Source organism: Dipteris shenzhenensis, chromosome 18 (assembly GCF_047967505.1).
Source record: "Dipteris shenzhenensis isolate YYH24624 ecotype China chromosome 18, Dip_SZ_1.0, whole genome shotgun sequence".
In the NCBI taxonomy this organism is placed as follows: Eukaryota; Viridiplantae; Streptophyta; class Polypodiopsida; order Gleicheniales; family Dipteridaceae; genus Dipteris; species Dipteris shenzhenensis.
This window is the reverse complement of record NC_141613.1, coordinates 15,163,025-15,181,999: the sequence shown is the minus strand read 5'-3', so window position 1 is coordinate 15,181,999 and position 18,975 is coordinate 15,163,025. Positions and strand designations below refer to the sequence as shown.

The window sequence follows — 18,975 nt, the reverse complement described above, 5'->3', positions numbered from 1 at the left end:
TAAGAGCTTGCCTACAGAGCGGTTTGCACATTGCCGCCACATCATGGGATTAGGATGAGACCATTCTTATTTTATGGTCTTGTATACAGTAACTGTATATTGCTGTAATTTTTATTCTTTTCTCCCCTTTAGGCACATTAGCCTTTAGGTGGGAGGTTGTTGGGGTAAAGGCACATTGCCAACCCTTCTTTAAAAGATAGGACACCTATGACTGTCCTAAGACAGTCATAGGGTAAACCTAATCCTAATAAAACATAAGTGAGTTTGTGGTGTGGCTCACTCTCTCTTCACACCCGCACTAGAGTGTCACTCTCTCTTACTCTCACTCTCTTGCTCTCTTCCACAACTCACCCCCTCTCATATGGGATTACTCCCATATTAATCCACGTGTCAGCACCACACTAGAGCTCTCACAAGTCCATTAATCCACCAAGCCACACAAGGGGACCATGGAGCTTTAGGCCCATGTTCCAACAGTTGTGGCAAGTCCCGAGTGGCATGCATGGTCCATTTTAAAGCAAGCACTTGGGATATTATGCCACGACTTGTGTATAGGCAGCGATGATTTTTGGGCTGATGCATCACACCTCCTTGCTTTGTGTCAGCCAATCGTCAAGTTACTTAAAAGGTTGATGGAGATATGCCTTTTATTGGCAAGGGATCGCACGATTGAAAATATTAGAGAGTTGGAGAAAAATCCCCCAAGGTTGAAAGAGTTGGAAGAGTTGGCTGTGAGCCAGTGAAACCAATATTACTCTCCAATTCATGCGGCTGCATTTGTGGTGGACCCAGAGCTTCAACACAAGGCAAGTGCACAATAGAGTGATGCAAAGGTCGTTCATGGTTGGAACCTCACTCTTCAAAAGATGGTGCCAACTCCCGATGCTCGGCAAACACTAGATCATACCATATTGCTACAGTATTGTGAGAAAACAGGAAGCAAGAGCAAGAGTGAGTTGAACGTAGTTCACTCCCCAAAGTGTACTGAACTAAAGTGAAGTACAATGAAAGAGATGAGGGTTTTGTCTAAGTGACAAAACCCTATCTAATCACTAACCGTAGTTAGAGATTAGACTGTGGTTAGGGAAAAAACCTCTAAGAGGAAAAAGTTCCCCTAATTACATTACATTGGCCACTGCCTAGAATATAATAATAATTCTAACACCCCCCTGCACTGCCAATGTGGTGTACAAGGTAGTCATCAATCACCAAAAGGAGATAAGTTTAGGGCACTGCGAAATGCCTCAAACTTCTCACCTGGAAGTGCTTTGGTGAAGATGTCTGCAACATTGTCATGTGTTGACACATAGATTAACTGATCTCCCCTGCATGCAACTTCACTCTGACATAATGATAATGAACCTCAATGTGCTTCGTGCGAGCATGAAACACAAGATTCTTTGCCATTGCTATAGCACTCTGACTATCAGTGAGAATTGGAGAAGGACCCTCCAATAAGAGACGAAGATCAACGAACAAACGTCGAAGCTAAACACGCTAAACTGTCGCTGTGAAAGCTGCCTTATACTTAGCTTCACATGAGAAAGTAGCCACTGTAGATTGCTTCTTGCTCAGCCAAGAAATGCAAGCTTTGCCTAAAAAGAATCAATTACCACTAGTGGACTGTCTGGTATCATAGTCTCCAACCCAATCTGAATCATTGTAAGCATGCATCCGCAAGTTGTGCCTTGCAAATAACGGAAGATGTGTTTTACAGCTTGCCAATGTGTTGTCTTTGGGCTGTGCATATATCTGCTCACCTGAGATACTACATACTGAATATTAGGCCGTGTATTGCACAAGTAAATGAGGCATCCAACAGCCTGGCTATAAAGTGTGACATCACTGATTCACCTGCATCATACATAGTAAGCTTCAGCCCCGGCTCCATAGGCTTACAATCATGCATGTTGAACCTATCCAAGAGCTTCTGCACATACTTGGATTGAGACATAACGATGCCACACTTGTCTTGTGTAAACTAGATCCCCAAATAAAAATTTAACATGCCCAAATCTGTCATGTCAAATTCAACTTTCAACTCAGCCTTAAAATCTGCAATTATATCCTCATTTGACCTTGTGAGCAGCATGTCATCTACATTAAAAATGATGACCAAAATATCCCCCCCCCCTCCTTCTTGATGTAGAGGGTGCTTTCCGTAGGACTATTATGTAATCCCTTACTTGCCAGGACTGCATCTATCTTGGCATACCATGCACGTGGGGCTTGTTTCAGCCCATATAAAGCTTTGTTAAGCTTGTAAACCTAAAGTGCATTGCCAAAAAGTTCAAATCCAAGAGGTTGCTTAACATAAACCTCTTCCTGCAAGTCCCCATTAAGGAAAGCTGTTTTTATGTCCAACTGATGGACATTCCACACAAAATTTGCAGCCATTGCAATAACTAACCGTATGGTGGTCATCCAGGATGTAGGAGCAAAAGTCTTCTCATAATCTATGCCCTTCTTTTGTGCATAGCCTTTGGCAACCAGCCTTGCCTTGTACCTGTCAATAGACCCATCTGGCTTCCTTTTCACCTTGAAAACCCACTTGGTACTAATGGCATGTTTACCTGGTGGCAAATCCACAACATCCCAAGTCTGATTGATTTCTATGGACTGCAACTCATTGTGCATGGCATGCATCCAATGCATATTGTCCTTTGTTTCTTCAAAAAAGTCAGGCTCCTCTTCATCAAGAAGAGTCCCTGCGCAAGATGTCTCAATTGAAAGAGCCCCCCGTGCGTGCCTTACTGCGCTGCGAGTCCTGCCAGCCAATGGGGCCTTAAGCCAATGCTCCCTGATTCGAGACTGTTTTGGCTGCGTGTATCTCTTGAATCTCTTGCATGACAACTTCATCCACACCCTGTGGAGGTAGAAAATCAGCCGGTGCCTAAATCGGGACATGTGGATCGGGAGGAGGTTGCTGTAAATTCTGATTTTCAGCATGAACCTCAGCTGGGGAACCAAATGCTATAGGAAGCATCCCCTCAAACACATCATTTGAAGAAAGTGGAATCTGAAATTCAGCATGTGTATGTGCTGAATTTTCAGAGAATATAACATCTCTACTAACAAAAATCTTGCGTGAAGCAGGATTGTAGAGATGATAGCCTTTGCTTTGTGAACTATACCCCACAAAAATGCATTTGAGTGCCTTATCTGACAACTTATGTCGAAACTCCACAAGCACGTGGGCATATGCAACACAACCAAAAACTCTGAAATGGTCCACTTAAGGCTTTCTCCCATGCCATGCCTCATAGGGAGTGATTGTCTTCAAATCCTTTGTGGGAGCCCGATTCAAAATATAGTTGGCACACATGAGGCCTTCAAGCCAAAACCTGTAAGGCAACTTCTTTCTGGTAAGCATGCATCTATCCATCTCCATAAGAGTGCGATTCTTCCGCTCAGCTTTGCCATTTTGTTGACGTGTAAGCCTCACTGTAAGCTGATGTGTGATGCCTTTCTCCTTCAAGAATGCCTGAAACCGGCCTTCGATAAACAAAAGGGCAGTGATCTTCTTCTACTCAGTCATAAACTTCATAAATAGCCACAATGCAAGCTTCAGTCACTTAAATCACTTAGCACGACTTAGACACAAGCTTCAACAACAACAAAGGTGAGGCTAGAATATCCCTGCTCAATGAAAATAATACACAGTGCACCCACTGGCCCCAAATGCCTTGGCGCCCCTTACGATATTTATTTAATGCTTCTGAATGGAAATGCTTTACAACAAGGGTTCAACCTTGCATTGTTCCTCTCTGCAAATCCTCTACTTGTCTTCAAGGCATCTAATCCCAGTGCACCACTAGAATTCCCACTGGCAAGGCATACTCATGCATTTACTTCTGATCTGACACAACTTAGAGCCATTCAGGCATCCAAACCACTGGCAAACTGAGCTCAAGGCTATCACATGCATCCACACCGTCCTTAGGCCTTCCACAGGATCACCCTTGCCTTTGGGTGCTTCCTAGAACCTGTTGGAGTCCTGAAAGGACTGCACACAACACGCATGCACTGCAAAAAGCTGCAAAGCAAGAAAGAACAAGGAAAAACCGAACCTGGAACCAACTCCTGCTGACTATGGTAGAGGGGCGAGCTCCTTCCTCGCACCTATCCTCTATCCAAGCTCCCCGCAGGGTGCAGGTGTCTTCCAGCAATCAGGAGAAGAAAGAAATGGAGGTAGAGAGTGGAGGGTGAACAAGAAAGAGCTGTAGAGGAAAGATGGTTCACAGATTTGCCCCGAAATGATTGCCTCAGGATCTGTGCCTGAGTTCTCCTAAGAGAAGGTGCCAAAAGCAACAGGGAAAGTTCCTCCTGCAGCCTGCACTAGTCCAGAACAGCTCCAGAAGCCACCACGCAGCCAAAAACATGTGCACAAAGGTCCAGCACAGCAAAAGACAACTCCGGGCACCTGCTGGAGGCAACTGAACACGTCTGTACGGATTCCGTACAGCCGTACGAACGTCCGTACAGTCCGTACGAAAATTTTCTAAGTCCAAGAATGAGTTCTGGCACTTCCTAGAAGTGCGTACTAGCCTTGGAACAGTCAAAACAGTGTTAAAACGGCTGAAAACAGGCTTGAAACAGCTCAAACAGCTCAAAAACTACACAAGAACAACTGAAAACGTCCAACACCTCTGGGAAAGTGAAGGGAGAGAGATGGAAGGTGGGAGAAGGGCATGCATACACATGCTTGACAAATGGCACCTCCTCCTTGCCATTTGCCTCTTCATTAAAGTCCTAACCCCCATTCCTTGGGCCCAACTTTTAGACCCCTCTTTTAAAGCCTTTGCCTTGCCCCTAGGACCTAGTGGTGCACCTAGACTTTGCCCTTAGGAACTTCTAGAAAGTGTGCACTTCCTCTAGCCAGTCCCTTACGGCCAAATCATTACAACACTTAACCATGGTTAACCCCGGGTTAAGCATAGGTTGAGTTACGAAGATACTTTGCGTCCTCTTTTCACGTCCTCGTGACATACCCTCCTCTTAAATCAGCAAACTACCTAGGTTGCTGTTGAAAAAGTACAAATAGGCAAAAATAGCCTATACCAAAATATACATCATCTGTAAGATACAACCTGCAATGATAATATGGGCTAGGAGAGCTCGAGAGTCCATCCATACATCAATGCATCCTCTATGTCAAGTCTCGCGAACACCCATCATGGAGACCTCACGGCAGAAATACTCTCAGCAAGCAGCATCTCGGGTGAGACAATCGGTGCCACCAAGCGATGTCCAAATATATGAGCAGTCTGAATCAAGGAAGGGGAGGTGCTACTCTCCTCTTGAGCACCAGGCAATGCTCCAGATGTCTGCTCTGCTGAACCTGTAGGAGCTTGTTCCGTAGTTGGCGCAAGCTGAAACGCGTCGAGGTAGAGGTGCAAAATCTAAGGTGAGTCTGCCAGGTCACCCTCCTCCATCCACCTCGCATTCAATGCAAGATAATTCCTGAACTTCACCAGATAGCGACGGGAAACTCTAACTTTTACTTTTCTTTCCATATGTGCCAAAATCTGTTCCGAAACCAAGATTTCATCCAACTCTTCCACCTCGGGCTGATCCTCATGCAGCAGGTCAACAGGGACATCACCCTGGAAAGGCTTTGTGTATGGTCCAAGTGGCAGGTAGCTTCAGCCTATAAGCTACGTCATTAATGCGTTCAAAAATCTGAAAAGGACCATAATACTGCACCTTCAGCTTTGCGTACACTTTCGTCTTGCCTTTCATCTTCTTGAGTTGTGCTTTTTGAAAACGCAGCAGCACCCAATCGCCCTCTTTCAAGAGCAACTCGCGGCGATGCTTATCGGCTGCTCGTTTGTGCTTCTCTTGGCTTTTCTGGAGGGCTGTTTTGACCTTCTGGTAGGCAACATCCAAACTTTCCACAAATCTGTCCGCTTCAAAAATCTTCTCTTTCGTATGCAGAATGGGAGGTACCTTCCGTTCTCCTGCCACAATTTCAAAGGGGGTTTTCCCCATGGATGAGTGTACAGTGTTATTGTACGCGAACTCAACAAGTGGCAGAAATTGCTCCCATTTCGATTGCTGATCCGAAACATAGCATTTGAGAAGATCAAGGGCAGTGGAATTGGCTTCTTCGAACTGCCCATCAGATTGAGGATGGAAAGAGGATGAGAAATTCAGCGTGGTACCCATATTCTCAAAGATACCTCTCCAGAAAAGACTTGTCATCCGCGGGTCTCTATGACTGACAATTGATTGAGGCATCCTGTGATGTTTAAACACATGAGACATAAAGAGTCTCGCCATCTGGTCTGCTGTAATTTTCTTTCTGACGGGAATGAATTGGGCCTGCTTGCTGAATCTGCAAATAATGGTCCATATCCCATCATGTCCAGATGGTGTATGAGGAAGATCAAAGATAAAATCCATGGCAATACTCTGCCAAGGTCGATCGGGAATAGGTAGAGGCTGCAGCAGTCCAGCCGGCCTCTGCCTATCATATTTCACCTTTTGGCAGGTGATGCATGTCCTGACATATGCCTTGACATCTTTCCTCAATGATGGCCAAAAGAAATAGTGCTCCACAGCTTTGATGGTGGCATCAATGCCTCTGTGTCCTGCATAGGGTGGAGCATGACTCTCTGTCAACACTTTGGGCCTCAACTGTTTCGTGACACACAATCTGCCATGCATCATCAGAAATCCATCTTTGAGAGTATAGTGCTCATGCCTCTGACCATCAACCAACTGATCATAAATCCATGAAAAATCAGCATCATTAGCATATTGATCCTTCATGGCATCAAGCTCATCATGATATGCAATGGTCACTGCTGAAACTTGTGGCTTAACAGACACTGCATCTGGAGTGGGCTTGCGTGAGAGTGCATCTGCAACAACATTCTTCTTCCCATGCCCATGCACATGCACAATCTGAAAATGAAACATAGAAAGAAAATTTGCCCACCTCATATGCTTCTCATACAACTTTCTCTGAGTGAGAAAGTACCGCAGTGATTGATGATCGGACTGAACATGAAAATCAGCACCCAAAAGATAATGCTTCCAGGTCGAAAGAGCATGTATGACAGCCAACATCTCTTTCTCGTAGATGCCAAAATTCATTTCAGCATCATGGAGCACTCTACTCTCATATGCCACGACTCTTCCATCCTGCATAAGTACCCCTCCTACGCTGTTCCCACATGCATCTACTTGGACAGCGAACGGTTTGCGAAGATCTGGCAAAATAATCACAGGATCTGAGCGGAGTCGCTCCTTTAGTAGGTCAAAAGCTGCAACTTCTTTGGGACCCCATCTGAAAGTGACCCCTTTCTTCTGTAAGGCATGTAAAGGAGATGCATGTTAAGCCAGGCAATCTCCAATTCTAGAGGACAGGATAAACTGGTGCAAAAGTCCCATCACTTACAGGTAAAAACACCACAGGTGACTCTCCGTCAGGACAAAATTCCACCACCAAAGCCCTATCAAAGAGCCCCGGATCGGAGGCAAAATCCACAACCAAAGCCCTGTCAAAGAGCCCCGGTTCGGAGGTCAAAAAATAAAAAATAAAATAAAAACAAAGGCTCCTTGCTGGCCGACCAGATTGACCTGGTCGGTCAATATCTGACCAGGTCGGTCAGTTCTGGGGTCAACCAGCTGGTTGACCGACTAGCCCCTTCCTATTTAAAGGGGGGGGCCTAGGTATTCTTTATCTCTTCCAGCTCCAGAGGTACCTGCACACCCTGAGCCTCTTCTGCCCCCTGGCTGCCTCCGCTGCTGCCTCCACTTCTGCCTCCTGGCTACCTCCTCTGCTGCCTCCATTTCTGCCTCCTGGCTGCCTCCTTTTCTGCTTCCTTTCTGCTTCAGTTCTGCCCTTCTTTCTGCTCCAGATCTGCCTTCCTTTCTGCTTCAGATCTGCCCCTCCTTTCTGCTCCAGATCTGCCTTCCTTTCTGCTTCAGATCTGCCCCAATTTCTGCTCCAGATCTGCCTTCCTTTCAGCTTCAGATCTGTCCCAACTTCTGTCCCAACTTCTGCTCCAGATCTGCCCTCAACTTCTGCTCCAGATCTGCCTCCAACTTCCGCTCCAGATTATGTTCTTTCTATTCCAAATCTGCAGCAACCCTTGCATCAGTTTGCTGTCTCAGATTTGATTCAGTTCCAACTTGTGGAGCTAGTGCAGAAGTCCACTACAGTCGTCTTCCCTGAAGGATTGACGTTTGCTTCCTCCAGAGCTTCTCTCATATCTTCTCCTGTACTGAGTTCTGTTTGTGATATATATTTCTTCTTCAGCCATTATTAGTCTTCAGTATTGTTTTATTTGTCTCCAAGTATTTTCTTTATAATGCAATCTCTGCAAAATACCGAATGAACCTCCTGTAGTACGAGCACAAGCCCAGAAAGCTACGTACTTCATGGATGCTCTTCAGGTATGGCCAATTCATGATGGCCTCTACCTTGGCAGGGTCCATCCTAACTCCATCCTTGGAAACAATGTGCCCGAGAAAATGGATCTCATGCATGAAGAATTCACTTTTCTTGGCATTGACAAGCAACTTATGCTTCCGTAGCTCCTCGAGAACAATTGCTAGGTGCTTCCTATGTTCAGCCTCATCCTGAGAGAACACGATGACATCATCAAAGAAAGTGCCAACAAAGGTTCGGTGCTGTCTAAAATCCTGTCCATCATTCTGTTGAAGGTGGCAGGTGCATTAATTACCAAATGGCATGACAAGAAACTCGTACAGACCAAATGTGGTACGAAATGCTGTTTTGTGAACATCCTCTGAATGAATTCTGATCTGGTGATAACCACTCTTCATGTCAATGCGGCTGAACATCTACCCACTGAAAAATCTGAAGTGCAAGTCAGAAAGGCATAGTGCTCTTCCACAAAGTTGGCTGCAACATCTCCCCCATCATGAGAATGAGGAGCTGATGCATTTGACACAGCCATACCTGAATCCCTTTTCTTCTCTTTAGCTATACACTTCTTGCATTCTCCAATATAATGACCTGGCTTCTTGCAATAGTGACAAATGACCTTCTTTTTATGCTTATCTGCATCACCCTTAGCCTTATAAGAGGGCTGTCCTGAATCAGCTTTATGCTAATGTGTGGCCTGATTGGCATGTTGCTTTTGCTGCCCTTTACCCTTGGGCTTGAACTTGGAAAGCATGGCATGCTCACCAGCCCAGTTGCCATGTGTGGCCTGATTGGCATGTTGCTTTTGCTGCCCTTTACCCTTGGGCTTGAACTTGGAAAGCATGGCATGCTCACCAGCCCAATTGCCATATTTCTTTGTGTCTACTCCTCCTGCAACAGAAGTCCTACCAACTCCTAAAAGGAGAGAGGATTGCTGTCACCCCTCAATGACAAATTCAGCAAGGTGTGGAATCCGAGATAGGACTCAGGAAGAGAATTCATAGTGGTGATAATCATCTCTGACTCCGGAATGACTTCATCAATATTCAGCAATTGTTCCCTCAAGTCCTGAAGCTTCTTTGTGAGGTGAGAATTCATGGAATCTCTCTCATCCATATGCATATGAGAAAGCTCTCGCTTCAAAAAGGAAACTCTGGCATCATTTCTTGCTGCAAACATACTCTCTAGTATCTCCCAAGCTGCCTTTAATGTCTTGCATGACCGAATGTGAGGTATAATGAACCTCTTGACAGAGAGAGAAATCACTAAAAGAGGTTGTGCATCTCTAGAGTCCCATCTTTTATGCTCTGCTGTGGGAGCTCCTGAGCGGCAACTCCAACTACTTGTGCTGCATTTTGACCTCTATCCCTACCTCCAGCTGTAGGAGTGACAGTTGTGGCCACTGTACCTGGTCTTGCTTCATCTTCATTGACATAATCCCAAAGATGTCTGCCAACCAAGATATTGCCAACCATGAAACTCCACAAGAAGTAGTTGGTGCCTTCCAACTTATCCTCCTGTGTGAGAACTCCGAACACCTCATTGGGGTTATCTTAGCCATTTTTGCCAAGATAAACTCAAAAAACATAGCAAAGTGACCAAGTAAAATCCCTTCCTGGGATACAAAATGCACAAGTAAAATCTGCCAAAGAAAATATGTCCACAGTGACAAATTATGTCACAGCCTATCAAAGGCTCAAAATGCACCACAATGCTCTGCTGAATGCCCAAAAATCTGCAAATAGGATCTGCAAAAAGTGACAAAAGTCTGCAAATTGACTCAAACTGAGTTCAAAAATGCTTGCAAACTTCCAAAGCTCTTTTAACTACAAAATTGCAACCCAAATGCAAAAGCCCCAATTTCGTGAGAAATTACATACAAAAAAGGGCAAAACGACCTGTACGGACAAATGGCACATGAGCTGTACAAACACCTACACAGAGAGGTACGGATGGCGACAACAAATAGTACGGATGACACGGACTGATTGCGTATAGTGCATCAGCGCTGGTACAGTACGAAACTGTACAGACAAGCTGAAGCTGAACTAGAAGATGGAGCTTGCGGACTAGAAGTAGAAGGTCGGACAGGGTGAACCTGCTCTGATACCAAATGTGAGAAAACAGGAAGTAAGAGCAAGAGTGAGCAAAATGGAGAGAGTGAGCTGAACGTAGTTCACTCCCCAAAGTGTACTGAACTAAAGTGAAGTACAATCAAAGAGATGAGGGTTTTGTCTAAGTGACAAAACCCTATCTAATCACTAACCATAGTTAGAGATTAGACTGTGGTTAGGGGGAAAAACCTCTAAGAGGAAAAAGTGCCCCTAACCCGCTTATTACATTACATTGGCCACTGCCTAGAATATAATAATAATTCTAACAAGTATGTGTGTATGCGCACGCGCCTATATGCACGCACTATGCATTGTGCTCATGTCAACCTTGAACTTGTTGCCCAAGTGGGTGCTCCAAGACTACCTGGACATTTGTTTCTATGAGGGTCCTACAAGCTATCCAATCAAATAGCCCCCCATGTCCCACTAAACAGGGCTTATAACAGGCTGCCCTCCCAACTTAAATGACTAATTTAGGAAAGCCTTGTCACATTTGCCAATACAAGATGCACATGCAAGTATGTATGCATCCATGCATGCATACATGCATGTGTATATATCTAGATGAATCTAGGAACATGCCCAAACTCATCCTCCAAAAACACAACATAGTGCAGTTTCAATCTCATGATAGTCGCTGAAACCATAAGCTCCATCACACATAGCAAGGACTAGCTACTATGACATCCCCACTAACGTCATCAGTGCCCAACAGTGGTTATAGACCATAGTATAACCATGGTGCTCTAATCCACATACCCACACATACTTGAGCATCCATTTATACAAAGGTCTCCGTACTGAGTTTCTGTCGGCACTTTGAAGGGCAAACTCAGCTATGACAAAGGCTAGCACTAAAGGAGAAGGCTAATCAAAAAGTATTCGACATTCTCTTCATTCAAGCTGCAACTGCTTGTGACGACTATACAATTTCATTTTAGTCTCTCCCAAACGAGCATCCAAGCAAAAAATGCTTAGATCATCAAGCTCTGACAAGGCAACGCACCCGCCACTTGAAATTTGCAGACGCATATATCTAGATGAATCCAAGAACATGCCCAAACTCTCAATCTCATGATAGTCACTCATAAGGCTGAAACCATAACCTCAATCACACATAGGAAGGACTAGCATACTATGACATCCCCACTGACGTCATCAGCACCCAACAGTGTATGTATGTATGTATGCCCCCGCACGTGAATGTGCACGTACGGTAATTATGCTGTTACTAAAAGCATACTATGATGCAGAATGTGTGAAAAATCAACATGCACTCATTTCAGATATTTACAATTCGGCACACTACCACCACAGCCCCTAATTCTCCCAGAGTATACTCGCCTAAACCAGAAAAACAAAGCATTACTAAAACTACACAGAAAATAACTGAATGTACATGACTCACCCACTCAAGACCTTTGCCACATACCGAGAGCCATTATAGCAAAGGAACCACATCAAGAGTACAACCAGTATATCTGCAGCTGTCAAGGAGACAAAATGCGAGCTGCATAGCATGAGCAATCATTATTACACAAAGCCTTAAATAGAGATGGAGTATATCATATAGCCAGTGGCATAACCAAAATCATTATGTAGAAGCTGAAACATCTGCAGCACTCAATATGTGCCCCTATTCAACTTTTAATCTAAATTCAATTAATTAGCTGTGGAGAATGAAAGAGGGGTGAAAAGGAAGAGGGAAAGGCCATGATTAAACTAAGGGATAAAGGGGGGAGGGGAGAGTTGCTATTACATAAAAATGGAGGGTAGAGGGCATTAAAGAGGGAGAGACGTAAGATTGGGGAGAAGGGGGAAGAAGGGAGTGGGGGGGGTGCATTAAAGGGGAAAGGACATCCCAAAGGGGGAGGGGATGAGGGAGCGTTTAAAATATTATTATAACAAAAGGGCCATATACTGTTACTTCATAGCTTAGTGGTAGGGCTCACATGTGGTAAAAACAATGTTTTGGTTCGAATCCTTTCTTGAATCTTTGGGGAAGCCCCTCTTAGACATAGATTAACCTAAAGATTAGCCTATGCATGAAATGAATTAACCATGGAAATAATTAGCCTCCATGCACCAAAACAAAAACTAATTAATTGAACTGAATTAGAAAGAGCCATTATGTCCCCATGCTCTTAATATAGTCTAAAGAATGGGAAAGGATTAAAGTAAAGGTGCACAGTGACAGGGACTTACACTTTTACGTGATCCCTAAAGCACTTACTTTTCAGGAGGCATATGCCTCAAGATACCAAACACCACATATATGTATCTACATGCCATGCTGCCACAGATGATATTCTCCTGAAATTTTGCTATCTGCTGCACTAACTCTATTTTCATTGCTCACTGAAAAGCAACAAGAATAACCAACAGATAAAAGGATACTCAATAATAGACGCTCCCACCAGTCCAGCATATACAATCCAAATGTCACATTGTAAAGAAAAATCTTGCGGTCAACCCAACCACAGAAATTTTTAATCCTGCCTTGGCGTTGCAGCATTTTTGTTCCTGCCTAGGAATAACACATACAAGCACTGTTTGTTGTCAAAAAGAACTCCAAAAATATAGAAAATCATACGGCCACATACACGTGGTATTGAATTCTAAAAACAGCTCAACAGAAAATGCAAACGGTCTCATGACAGAAATCTATGAACCGGCTTCTTACATGTAGGCAATTTTTGTATCTCATGCTCTGTTTGTAGCCAACACAATAGGTTTTAAAAAAGAATTGTGATAAAACATCTTGCAAAGAGTATGTCGCGAAACTTCAAGCATCAGTGGAAACGCAAAGCATCAAATCTCTATGTGCATAGGTGCAAGTGCTTGCATGCATACGTGCGTATTCACTAAAAAATGTGTATCATGGACAAAGGTGAGTGTGCCTGCTTCAATTGCATCAGCCTCACGAAACCATCAATTATTGACTTCTATATTTTAGCATGCTACGTCCCCCTTGACACATCCAATTATTGCAGGACTTCTGCAAGAAGAGGAAATGTATCACCTTGTTCGGCAATATATTCACAGCACGGAGAGGTCATGCTACTTTAGGACTTTACGCCAAGGCGAGAGATCTTGGACTTTGAGAAGGATGCCATCCTGCTTACACAAATAGATATTGTAACAGTGGAGCTTAGCCGCATATCAAAGGACACACATGCCATGGCGGCTGGCCAGTCTTACGAAATGAAAGATACTTACTGGACGTGTGCACCACACACAAGATGATTTTTTTGCAAAGAGATGCACATGATGCACCCATGGGGGTGGCAACCATGGAGTGGACAACATCATGGAGTTTCCTGCTTTCACCTCTCTCAGTTCTCTCCCTTATGCTAGGAGCTGATTGCTCACATTTATCCTTTCGTTTGGCCTGGTCCAGCTCGCATGCCTCATCTACGGTGAGAGATGCATTCCACATGAAATCATACTTGCAAGTCTTCCATACACAAATGCCTCTTTCATATTATAACGTCCCTCAACCGGCTCGACAATATAGCCAGAATAAGGTTGGTAGACACAGATTATCATGGAAAATTCTCTCATCATCCATGCAGCTTGCACCAAGAGAGATAAGAGTTGCAGCTACACACGGATTACCACATGATTTCACTCTCACTCTCATGGCATGTCTATTGATCATATCCCCCCATACTTACTCCCTGGACAAGGACAAGATCTTCACAATGCATGAATAGAAATCCAAGACTAGTGTATCCAAGGGAACTATGATGGCACTCTTATGATGTTATGCATTCAGCCTGCCTTGGAGTTCTTTTGCACATCAAAGATCATCCTTGGACAGATCTGAAAAGAAGAATGCCGTACCAGTAGGCCCTAGAAAGACGTCTTATATTCCACCAAGATTTGAAAAGGAGTCTCAGCGTCGGAAGCCAAGGGGTGAACCAAAGGCCTATAAAGGAAAGTATAAATTCACCCCAGAGCCAATCGAGACTTTCCAAAAGGAGTGGAAGTGTTTTGGATGTGGGGCCGAAGGACACTTAGCAGCTGACTATCCTGAAAGATCCAAAAATTCAAAGGACCTGAAAAGCCAAAGGGGGATTCTTCGGTAGGACCTGAGGACTCAGAGTCAAACAATCACTGTGATTTAGAGGGGGGCAACCACAGTTGGAGCTTGACGATCCAGGTAATCTGAATTTGTGCCTGGGATATGATGTCTCAAGTATGATATTTGGTTGCAGACCTAGGCAGACGGAGGATGGGTTGAAACAGACCCTGAGAGCTTGGTGCCTGGAGGACTTCAGGCTGTTCACCTATCATGAGGGGGACAGTTGGAAAATGTTAGTACCAAGTACTGAGGCGGGTGTTACTGAAGGTGGTGGTGCCAACAAGTGCTACCAAGGATGGACTGTGTACCAAGACTCGTGTGTGGAAGCAGAACCGGACCTAGCGGAGCAGGAACCACGGATTGAAAAGCCAGGAGAAGACTATGACGACGCCAAAGTATTCCAAAGGGCTACAACACGGGTGTCACTGAGAATCTTCATCGACGGACTGGATCTTGGAATAGAACTAGTCACCAATTGTGAGCCCCCATATGAGAGTGCATCGGGGGAGTGGACCGTAGAGTGGTTATAGGCATGGGGCTGCCAGATGGGCAGCACATGAGCTGTCATGTGGGAAACAAAGAGAAAGGATGGGTACCTGGCAAGGGAGACCCACCATGGAGGGCACATTTGGCAAAAGAACATCCAGATGCTGTGCACACATGGACAGGACAGAAATGCACAGGTCAGCAAGCTTTGAAGGACCCTAGGGGGATGGAGATGAGGCAGGATTATGGGCAGGCCTGCCTGGGCCAGTGGCAGCCAACCACGTGGCCAGGCAAGGCCATCAAAAGCCCTGCAAATGAGCCCCCAAAGGGGTATTTAAAGGCTGCAAGGGCTGAGTCGGTTTGGAACATGTTTGGGTCGGTTTTGGAACAAAAGTGCGTCAATTTCGCTGGGCCTTGAGCCCTATAAAAGGAGGCCATTTGGTCCTCATAACACATCACATGGACCAGCCAATTGACAGCAGGCAGGAGCAGTAGAAGGTTCATCCTTGGGCCTATACTCAGGGGGTGAAGGTGACCCTAAAGGAGCTGCAGACTGAGCTAGAGTGGCAGCCCACCTAGGCAGGCTTTCCGGACAGCAATGTGGAAGAGATTCTTTGGACAGAGAGTCTACATATGCTCAGTGGAGCATGCGGGCCCCCAAAGGGGTATTTAAAGGCTGCAAGGGCTGAGTCGGTTTGAAGCATGTTTGGGTTGGTTTTGGGACAAAAGTGGGCCAATTTCGCTGGGCCTTGAGCCCTATAAAAGGAAGCCATTTGGTCCTCATAACACATCACATGGACCAGCCACTCGACAGCAGGCAGGAGCAGCAGAAGGTTCAGCCTTGGGCCTATACTCAGGAGGTGAAGGTGACACTAAAGGAGCTGCAGACTGAGCTAGAGTGGCAGCCCACCTAGGCAGGCTTTCCGGACAGCAATGTGGAAGAGATCCTTTGGACAGAGAGCCTACATATGCTCAGTGGAGCACACAGGCTCAGAGATCTAGAGGTGTCAAGCATATAGTAGGAGAACCTTTTGGTATCCAATTTGTGGACAGACGCAAATATATAAGAGTTGCTTCTATATTGTCTTTGAGCACAGTCTATTTGCTAGTCTGCACACACATGAATGGTTGTGAAGCTTGATTCCATAGTGAAACACTTCGATGTGTAGTTCCTGGGCTAGTCTATCAGAGATCTAGAGGTGTCAGGCATATAGTAGGAGAACCTTTTGGTATCCAATTTGTGGACAGACGCAAATATATAAGAGTTGCTTCTATATTGTCAGAGTTGCTTCTATATTGTCTTTGAGCACAGTCTATTTGCTAGTCTACACACACATAAATGGTTGTGAAGCACACACATGGTTATGAAGCTTGATTCCATAGTGAAACACTTCGATGTGTAGTTCCTGGGCTAGTCTATCATTCTTCCGCTGCGGGATACCCTCTGGTGGGGTTTCATTTTTCTAACATCCGTGACTAGGAGAAAGAAAGAAAGAAATCTTCATTATTATAAGAGAAAGAGAGAGAGAAAGAGGTGTTAATAACATCTTTAGAAGAGCAAAATTGTCTATAAGACAAAGGCATAGCAAACGTGATGGTGGGCATGTGTCCTCACAAGTCGATAAAATTGGATAATGCATTTGGCAATCTACCTTGAGACGTAGCTCCCTATTGATATTGTGGATCACAGAGCAAGGAGCTCCTCAAGGCATGTGTGGCCTCTCTATGCTTCATGAGCATTTTCTTGTTTTCTTATGGTGGACGATGATTCTTGTCAAACGCAGTTTGGAGAATACTCCTTTTGATGGGTCATATGATTGCTAAACTAGTGACAACCAAACGCCCATGAGCTTGCCATATCTTATGATCTTCAAAATGGAATTAATAAACCAATATGAATTGAAAAAACCTTCCTACAAATTGCTTAGGCATTGATGCAATACTAGAATGGGGTAATCTGTCCATTGGTAGAGGCAAACGAGAACATCTCAACTAATAGTCAGTCCATCCAACCTTACATTAAAATTTGTTGCCAAAAAGCAGCCTCAAGGGAAACCCTTGTTTGACTCCTATGGTACCATAGTGCCACTGCACGGACTTGACTTGCCAGAAAGTCTCGCTTGGAACTTTTCCTAGACTCATGTGCCTGCATACGGTTAAGCACAACAGATGTGATCCCGTTTGGCTTTATCTCTTATCCCAAGGCACTGCCAAAACAAGATTACTTTCCAGGCTATCTTGGCATGCATTTGTCTGCCTTTGTCCATGGCTCCTATGCTGCCACAGGCTTTCAAGCAGCAAACAAACGTGGCAGCATCTGCAACAAGACCTCCCCGTTGCATCTGTTCGACACAGTTCAGCGCTTCGTCGCCTAGTATTTGGCATACATATCAACCAAGATGTTGCCACTCAATGTGTACTGCCACAAGCTTACAAGCTGCAGACAAACGTTGTAGCATTCGAGACACATCAACGTTATAGCATTGGAGACACACCATCCGGTTGCATCTCTTCAAACCAAGTCAACGCTTCCTTTAACAAGCCCGTGTTTAGCATATCCTTCGATTAGTGTGTTCCATGGGAAGTATACGTCTCGATCTGGAAGCTTTTCAAACACTTCACTTGTTGTTGTTCCCAAGACGTCGAAAAGCATTTACAGGTCACGCCAGACAAGATAATTCCATCATCTTCGATGAGTATGAGCTAATAAAGAGGCGAAGGGGGGGGCAAGGCGAAGGGAAAAGCCGGAATGGGCAGTATACGTCTCGATCTGGAAGCTTTTCAAACACTTCACTTGTTGTTGTTCCCAAGACGTCGAAAAGCATTTACAGGTCACGCCAGACAAGATAATTCCATCATCTTCGATGAGTATGAGCTAATAGAGAGGCGAAGGGGGGGGCAAGGCGAAGGGAAAAGCCGGAATGGGGACAGATAGCTAAAAACCAGAGAACCACCACAAACGATAACATAAGCAACAGCTTCAAATTTCGGAAATGCAGAGAAAAAACAACTACGGCGATAGCAACGAGAAGCAGCAAAATTCCAGTACCTCAGATTGGTGAATCGAAGTGTGATCCCTTTCGTGAGCTTGCAGGTTTTGCGGAGGTGAAAATTGGCTTTAAAAGAGAAGTCAGGGCTCGGTAAAAAGCTGTTCATACGAGCGCTCCCGAGCATTAAATAGTGCCACAAAAGCAAAGTCTCGCTATTATTGACTCAGTGCATAGGGGACCCCACTTTGCAAACGAGGAGGGTGAGGGGAGAGGGGTAAGGGGTTTAGGGAGGCAGGCCATGCAAAAGACACGTGGCCATGCAGGTAGGCCATGCATGGCCCGCCACATGTCCATGCATGTGGAGGCTCTAGAGGTTTCCAGTCGTGCGCATTAAGATGAAGGGGTTGCGAATCATATCTGTGACAACCCACGATGGGTGTGGTGGTATACGTGAATGTGGTGTTTGGCGTTGCGACGAGTGTAGCTGGGCTTGCCGATGATGAAGGCGAAGAGGATGGCAAAAGTGTGTGGAGAGTTGTATGCGCCGGATGAGCAGCATGAAGAGCCTGATGGAGGAAGCAATGAGTTAGAACCGGTCGCTTGTGCGGAGGAGACGGGAGAGTATGTAGGAGCAGGTTGTTTGTTTGTAGTGTTGATGTTTTTACATGAATCTCATTGGTGTTGTCTACTGCAAGTTGAAGAAAAAGCGTGGGAGGCCTCAAAAGAATGGATGTAAAAAGAGCGAAGGACCGAAAGTTTTGGAGCTAAGTGTAACGATAGGAGTTGGTGGTAGCGATGTGGGCATGGAGTCGATGCTCCCGAAGATGCGAAAGTTCGTGGATGAGGCATGCAATAGCGGTTTCTGCGTTGTGGAAAGAGAAGGTGCGTTATATCACC

General features: G+C 45.0%; 1 protein-coding gene across 3 annotated transcripts in view; it reads right to left on the bottom strand.

Annotated features, from left to right (window-relative positions):
* The window catches only part of LOC147890845 (uncharacterized), an 80,373-nt gene extending 62,089 nt beyond the window's left edge, over nucleotides 1-18,284 (bottom strand). For 2 of the 3 annotated variants that reach the window (XM_087389728.1, XM_087389731.1), the window contains exons 1-3: nucleotides 18,138-18,284; nucleotides 12,913-13,042; nucleotides 11,924-11,996 (exon numbers count right to left, since the gene is read on the bottom strand). In XM_087389728.1, coding sequence (XP_087245854.1) covers nucleotides 11,924-11,996; nucleotides 12,913-13,030 — 191 coding nt within the window. In that variant the 5' untranslated portion in view covers nucleotides 13,031-13,042; nucleotides 18,138-18,284. The remainder of the gene's footprint in view (nucleotides 1-11,923; nucleotides 11,997-12,912; nucleotides 13,043-18,137) is intronic. The other variant, XM_087389729.1, reaches the window with a different exon arrangement.
* Nucleotides 18,285-18,975: the final 691 nt, after the last annotated feature.